The 7,996-nt window shown below is 45.9% G+C and overlaps 1 protein-coding gene across 2 annotated transcripts in view; it reads right to left on the reverse strand.

The window, feature by feature from the left end:
* zswim5 (zinc finger, SWIM-type containing 5) overlaps window positions 1–7,591 on the reverse strand; it is a 73,004-nt gene extending 65,413 nt beyond the window's left edge. For both annotated transcript variants that reach the window (XM_084057496.1, XM_084057495.1), the window contains exon 1: window positions 6,959–7,591. In XM_084057496.1, coding sequence (XP_083913622.1) covers window positions 6,959–7,553 — 595 coding nt within the window. In that variant the 5' untranslated portion in view covers window positions 7,554–7,591. The remainder of the gene's footprint in view (window positions 1–6,958) is intronic.
* Between the last annotated feature and the right edge of the window lie 405 nt (window positions 7,592–7,996).

A 7,996-nucleotide genomic window follows, 5' to 3' on the forward strand; every position in this document is an offset into this window, starting at 1 on the left:
CGCTCCCGCGATGGTGTTTTACACACATTATAAAACATACATTAACCACTTTAGCCCTATTTTATACCTAGGCTATTTGAAAATGGCAGATCTACAAGCTCACAACGCGTCGCATCGCAACGCGTTGTGAGCTTGTAGATCGGCTATTTTCAAATATGTTTACTTTTGGTAGTTTTAAGTATATTTTGATGCCAATACTTCTGTACTTTTACTCGAGTACATTTTGAACACTAGAAACTAGCGCTACCGAGTGAGAACGCGAACGAATCATCCGAACGAATCATTGCCGTGAACGTGATCGAAATCGTTAGTTCACTGAAATTAACTTATTTTTCCCATCACTAATGTGGAGGAGATGGAGACTTTTTTTTATGATCAGGCGTCGTTTTGGCTGACTGTATCATCGGCCTCTTTTACTGCCCAGCAGCATATGTTATAGACGAAGGAGCATGATGCTAGCCTGAGTCACTCACCCCTCAGTGTGGAGGAATTGAGGCCTTGATATATTCCGCTGTGTGCGATCTCCTATTTCCTATACACAGGAAATAGGAGATCTACACGCTCACGGCGCAATCGCGCCGCGACACATAGCAGGCTTGTAGATCTGCTATTTGTTTTGGGTGCTCGTCACCGGGTGTGCAGCTAAGTATAAATCTGGCTCGAGTTACAGAGAACATCAGGAACAGAGTAAAAGATGATTTCTTTTTTTAAATAGAGAGAGAGAGGATGGGAAGTAAAACGAGTCACGGGTAGGTCTGTTACATCATAAAGAGAATGGGTAAGCAGAGGCGAGGGATGAGATGAGCCAACGCTGGATGATCTCACCCTCAGTCTCTTTCATAGGAACACTCCGGAGCAATCGCTGACTCTTTCACACCAGAGGGGCTCGTAAGCTCTTTTTTTTTTACACAACAAGGAACACCGACATCATGGGAAAAAAAGAAATGTTCTTGAGGAAGTCGAAATAATACCGGCAGGGGAGGGGACGACGCCATCTGGGAAACTGTGGCTGTTTGTACTAAATCATAAATGAATTAGCTAGTGAAATGATAAACTATTCTTCACTTTTTTTTTTTGGTGCGCCTGCCTGCTTGCTTGCCCCGGGGAGCCCCCGCGAGGAACCTGGAAGAACTCTGTGATGCTAGGAATTGCAGAACTTTCATCACTGCAGGCAGGGAGATTTAACTGTGGCACGCGAGAGAAAAGGAAAAGCTTTGATCCGTCATGCTCATACATATTTTATTGTATAGCAAATCAAACAAGTGAAATAAAAACTTCTGTTTCACCGGGGACCAACACCCCCTCCCCCCCAAACTACCCACCCCACAGTATCACGTCCCGCACCACTTTCAACCTGGTGTCCCTGTTTTTGCCTATCAAATCGGCTATACTCGCTATTTCCATTTGACACCAGCGTAAGATTAAGTACAGAACAAGGCTTGAGTGGTTAAGAAGTACTGCACCGACAAGCTGAGTGTGTGTGTGTGTGTGTGTGTGTGTGTGTGTGTGTGTGTGTGTGTGTGTGTGTGTGTGTGTGTGTGTGTGTGTGTGTGTGTGTGTGTGTGTGTGTGTGTGTGTGTGTGTGTGTGTGTGTGTGTGTGTGTGTGTGTGTGTGTGTGTGTGAGATAAAGCGCTCCCATGCTAAATTCTGAGTGGGTACCCACTGTAGAAAATTTTCAAACCCACTCAAACCGTCCCATACAGCTTCAATCTGTTCAACTTTGCTGCCTCTCTGTCAGAGCCATTGGTGCTTCAAAGATGTCGGGGAGCCATTACAGCTTTATGTAACAAATACACACGCACACAAGCACACACACACACGTATTCATACGCAAGAGTAGCACCAACCCCCCACCCCCCCTTCTGTGAACAAGGCTTTATTCTACAGCTGGGTAACAAAGCATGACCCAATAATCCTAAAGCTTGAGTCAAAGCTGAACCCCCCCTCTCTCTCTCTCCTACCCTCCTTCCATCTCTGTGGACTTTGAAGGGGGGGGGGTGTTCTAAGATTATGTGTGTGTGGGTGGGTACATTTGACTGTGTGTGTGTGTGTGTGTGTGTGTGTGTGTGTGTGTGTGTGTGTGTGTGTGTGTGTGTGTGTGTGTGTGTGTGTGTGTGTGTGTGTGTGTGTGTGTGTGTGTGTGTGTGTGTGTGTGTGTGTGTGGGGCTGGAGCTTACAAATGCACACACGCGCGCACTTAGCTTTGATTATTCTAATTATGACTTGGAGCTGCAAGCAGATTATTATCAACACATGGGCCAATGGGTTGTTGATGAGCTCATGTCACTTCAATCTGACAGCACTGCCATTAATGGAGGCAGACGAGACAACGTTGACTGGTAGCGGCGGGCGACATGCCCGTGACGTTAGACGAGAAGACGCGCACCAAATATCCCTAAACAATTTCCATTTCAAAATTCAAGTAGCTCCAGTAATCATTAGATACGGTAGACATATACAGCTGATTGTTCCACACCTTTGAGTTGGGGGTAATTGATATAATTCATACTCAGTGGCATGGAGTCAAGCAATTTTGCTGAAATGCACGCCATGTCCGATGTTTTTTTCTTTCTTTCCAGTCTCAACTTAAACACCGATTACATCACCTGCACCAGATCTCTTTAGGAATTACCTCAAAACCAATACAGGTTTCTTCCAGACTATTCTTAGAATATAGTTCTTAGAACTCTCTTGGCAAAAACAAGTCTGGACAGATGGACAGATGATGAACATTTACACGCTCGTGCTGACATTGTGATATTTCGTAAACTATGTCTGCATGTAAGGCCTACATTTAAAAATAATAGTCCTGACTCAGCCTGCATAGTTGGCGCTCCTCTTTAAAATGATCTCGAGCCCCAACTGCCATTACCGCGCAGTCGTATTATTTTCATTATCTTATTTTCATTTCAAACATGAGTATTTTCTATAGCACCGACCTGCTGACTGGCTCAGAATTGACACATCTGACTAAGCCCTTCAACGAGCACAGCCTGTTTAACCACTTAAGCCCTTGATAGTATACTTTATTGTACTACGAATAGCGAAAATTGCAGATCTACAAGTTCACACCGTGCAGCATTGCGATGTGTTGTGGGCTTGTAGATCTGCATTTTTTTTGGAAAGAGGCAATGGACAGTTGTAGCATTACACAACAATCAGAACCATTGTGCCGCGGTGCCAAGAGCCTTGAGGTGCATGTTACAGAACACAGTGAAATCCTCAGTGTTCATTTAACACAGAGTGTAAGAACTTCACCCAAAATGGGGTTCATTTTTACACACTTCAGAGTTAAAACAACACTGAGGATTTGACTGTGTGCGTACCGACGCCCGCCCATCACCACTCTTGGGACAGATGCAGATGATTCTGTCTCACTTTTAATCATACCGTTAAATAATAAACCAGAAGAAGACCGCCCGAGTTTGGCAAGTTTACCAAGCTGTGCTTAAATTTGTGCTTAAAAGCTCCCGGAGGCAATCGAGATGAATATTTTAGGTTTATTAGTAATTTATGAGTATTAGTAATTTACAAATGGCACAGAAATGGACTACAATTCCCTGTGACACCGTGCTTCAAGGACAACCCAAATACTCACAAAAATCTAAATAACTTTAGACGTCATCTATTCCGGTTCTGTCAGGTATGGCTTGGTAACATATACCTGTATTAGCGGAGATAGTTTTATATTCCTTGTTTTAAGACCTGGAACGCATCTGTGTCACTTTAGATTTCTTTGGCTATTCAAAAATAGCAGATCTACAAGCTCATAGCGCGGCGTTATGAGCTTGTAGATCTGCTATTTTTGAAAAATCGTAAAAATTAAACTTTTATACATTTTCCCGAAAAACTGTTAGGATTTAGATTTTTTTTAAGAAGCGACCTCAGGTCTTAATGGGTTAATAGTTAATACGCTATCTTTACTGGGTGTATAAGTTTGAATGTGGCACGTTGTCACCCCATCTACATACCATTTAGATTCACGTTAAAGCAATCATCTAAATGATCAATTACAGTTGCATTCTTCCACAAGAAGGGGTTTGGAATGACTAACCAACCATGCCAGTAAGGCAGTTACTAAATCTTTTTTGCTGTAACCGGTTCCTGTGGTCTTCAGAAGCAAAGAGAACAAGGCAGCAGTCAGCAAATCTTTTTTTCCTGTTCTGTTCGTCTTGCAGCCATTTAACCTGCCTTGTGTTTGTTGTTGACAGAGAGACAAAGCAGTGTGCCTGACTGACCTTGGGGCAGCTTGGAACCATTCACTGGTGAGGCAGGTAAGACTGGAAGTGGTTCTGCTTACGGGCGCACGCTTCACGGTTTAACCGTTTGCATTTCAACTGAACTCAAAATGAAAATTGGTATACCTCTAAAAGGCCTACTGTCTGTCCTATCCAAACACAGACATATAGGCTACATGACGTGAAGCTAGCAACAGCAAGCCATGGAATCTTCTCACATGTAGATGTAGACTGTGACTAAAATGGTTACTCCCTAGTCATCACACAACAGGTTTGTTAAATCACTTCCTTTACTTCCATGAGGACATAATACCACGATTACACCAGAATAAACTACACAATTTAACAGAGCAAATAATACCATAATAATTATGTCCACGTTTTATGATCAAAGGAAGTCAATGGAAATTGGCTTATATACCATTTTTGTCAATAGACTAGTCCACATTTGCTTATAACACATGAGCCCATGTTTACAAGCTAACTTTAACCTACATTAAACTAAAGTACACATCTTCAGAACTGGGACTGAACAATTAACTATACTTCAGTAATAGATTGACTGCACTCAGGGTGGCCTTAAAAAGAGACAGACATATCGAACACAACTATAATAACCATGGTATTAATGTTCAACTGACTAGCCACACTGGCACACACACAACACACACAGACTGCAGACAAACAATACACATTTATCAACCCCATAAAGTAGGTGCAAGTGCAAAGCAAACTTGCATAACTTTGTGGCTGACTGGTCCTGCAAAGAACATTCCAAGAGCAACTCCCATTTCCACTTTTCTCTCAGTCAGTCACAGTAACGTTTGGCGGTGAGCTGCCAGATCAAGGGAACATGCTTGAGTGGGCTAATGGAATTAGATAACGCACAGATTAGTCGGTAAACTTAAAATCATGGCATTGGGCAGGCATAGTAGTTTACAGCTTCCCATATAGGCAGGCCTAGTACCTCGAAGAAACATGAAACCTAAGATAAGCCCCAATGCACACACACCACCATATGGACTGAAGAAGGGGGGAGAGGGGGAGAAAAAACACAGTAACCATTAAAAAGAAAAAAGCAGTTTTGGGGCCGTCGATTGTTCGCAGTTAGTTTGTTTTTTATAAAGCTCATTGTTGTGTGCTTCTGCTGAAACCCTTTTAGTCAAAAAGGAACCCAAATCATAATTTGAATAGCAAAAGGGGGGCTTGTGTGTGTGAGGAATTGGCCTTTCTTTCTTTCTTTGTTTGAAAATAGCCCAGAGTGGTGCCTTTTCTGCAACGATTGCCTCGGTGGAAATGCGAGATGGTTATCGATCATTTGAACTGGAGGGGCTATTGTGTTGCAAACGAAGGAAGAGCCAGAAGGGAAGGACTGCAGACAAAACGCTCCGCTTCCGAACACAAATCACACTATTTAATAATAATAATATTAAAAAAGAGGGGGAGGGGAGGGGGCAGGTGTTGCGTTATTAATCATAAACATGCCCCCCCCCCCCCCCATTCGTCACATATGTGTTGGTTTCCACACGCCAACACATATGTTCCACGCTTGGTTGGTGTCTACAGGGTTCTTTGTCCTGTCTGTCCGACTATATAGTGCAGCAGCAGCAAGCAAAGCAAATAAACAAAAGCTATGGAGGGGATTGAATGTGGATCAAGGCGGATTATTATATTGCCCGTTGGATTAATCATCATCATAATAATAAAGAGACCCCAATAATCGCCTTTGTTCCTGTCTCAGGATGGCCATCCCTCTCTCTCTCTCTCTATCTATCGATAATGAATTGATACATTAGGAAGAAAAAAACGACTTCAGCGACGAGGAATTGACAGGAAAAACTGACGCTTTAATAACGTCGGGGCTCTATTGTATCCGTGTGTGTGTGTGTGTGTGTGTGTGTGTGTGTGTGTGTGTGTGTGTGTGTGTGTGTGTGTGTGTGTGTGTGTGTGTGTGTGTGTGTGTGTTCTCTTCCATCCCCCCTTTCTTTTCGCTGCTGAAAGGCTAGAGACAGGCTGAAATGTCTGTCTGTCTGTCGACGTGAAGCAAAAAGGCAGAAAAAGTGCTGATATTGGCCAAACAACACAAAAACCCTAATTTAACCAACGTATAAACTCCGAGAAGAAGCGTTAACAAACGTTATAACCGTTTGTAACGCTTCTCTCTGTAGTTTAAATCAAGCCGAACAGGCTATAGGACTCTCCACCGGGCAGCCAGCAGCCCTTTAATGTTTAAACAGCAGCTGAGCTGATAGCCTGAAAAAGCTACGGAGGAGAAACACTATATCCACACAAACTGTGTGAAACACCTTTCAACGTTGACTTAAAAGGTTGATACAGATATTTCGTCGACGGAAAACAACATTATGTGTTTCTGACGGAACATAAGAGTCGAAAGGTTCGTCGCGTCGACACTTTTTTCCGTTGAAAACGCGTTTTTTTTTTCTCTCTCTCCCCCTCGAGCCGCTCGAGCGACGAGGAGCTCGAGACCGGAGCAGAGTAGTATCCTGTATCCTATTTACCTCCCTTTAACTACGACCTAATGGTACTAAAAGTACTAAATAAAACCAAACAATACTTTTACTTTCCATACTTTCCACGGTAGCTGCTAAAACTTCACATCAATCATAATATCATCCAGTGTTTTCGGTCCAAAGAAGAAGTGCTGCGTGTCGTTTCTTTTCTCCATTAGTATTTTTTTTCCATCCATTGAATCACTTACCGACTTGCAACACGTTCTCCACACAGCCGGTCTCCAGCAGCCTGATGCCGCGGCGGAACGGCAGCCCGTCCCCGGTCCCTGCCGTCCCCGCCGCCCCGGCGGAGGCTCCTCCAGCCCCCGTAGAACCCGTAGATCCTCCGCTAGCAGCGGCGGCGGCAGCCCCTGTCCCGGCGCCGCCGCCAGCAGCGGCAGCTCCTCCAGTCCCCGCTGCCCCTCCAGCGGCCGCCGCCGGAGCCCCGCCGTCCTCCCCGGCGACGCGGCACTGGAACGACGAGTACATGCATATCTCCTTCTCGTTGCGGGGGAACGACCAGTACACGATGCGCCGCTGCACGGGCTCCGGGATCCGCTCGAAGCGCTCCTCCACCCGCTCGAAGGCCCACTTCTCCGCCACCGCCTTGGCGGCGCAGTCCAGCAGGGACTCCGGCGAGGAGCGGTGCCGCGAGGAGCCCGAGCCGCCGCAGCCGCCGGAGAGGAAGCCGCTGCTCCCCGGCCCGGGGCCCCGCGGAGCCGGGCGGAGGCACGGTCGCTTGCTGGCCGGGGGAGAGGAGAGGTGGTGAGGCGGTTGTTCCCGTTCTCTGCGTCCGTCCGCCATGGTGAGCCGATAAACACTAGTAGTCCGTAGTGTGTGTGTGTGTGCGTGTGTGTGTGCGTGTGTGTATGTGAGCCGAACGTTAACGTACAGGGCGACGGAGCAGCCAGCCAGCCAGCCACCACACACAGGAAACAAACTGGAGGGGAGGAGGAGGAGGAGTAGGAGGTGCAGCAGCAGGGCGCTGAGTGGGAGGAGGAGGAGGCTGGATGCACGGGGAGGAGGTGGAGTCAGAGGGGTTCCTACGTCACCAAACCACACAATAACAAAACACTCCCAGATCGCATGGTAGCTCCCCAACTGGAGCCTGTAGTCTCTCTCTCTCTCTCTCTCTCTCTCTCTCTCTCTCTCTCTCTCTCTCTCTCTCTCTCTCTCTCTCTCTCTCTCTCTCTCTCTCTCTCTCTCTCTCTCTCTCTCTCTCTAGTGAAATAATACCACATACATTT

The sequence above is a fragment of the Gymnoscopelus microlampas genome (assembly GCF_963454915.1).
Source record: "Gymnoscopelus microlampas genome assembly, chromosome: 5".
Lineage (NCBI taxonomy): Eukaryota > Metazoa > Chordata > Actinopteri > Myctophiformes > Myctophidae > Gymnoscopelus > Gymnoscopelus microlampas.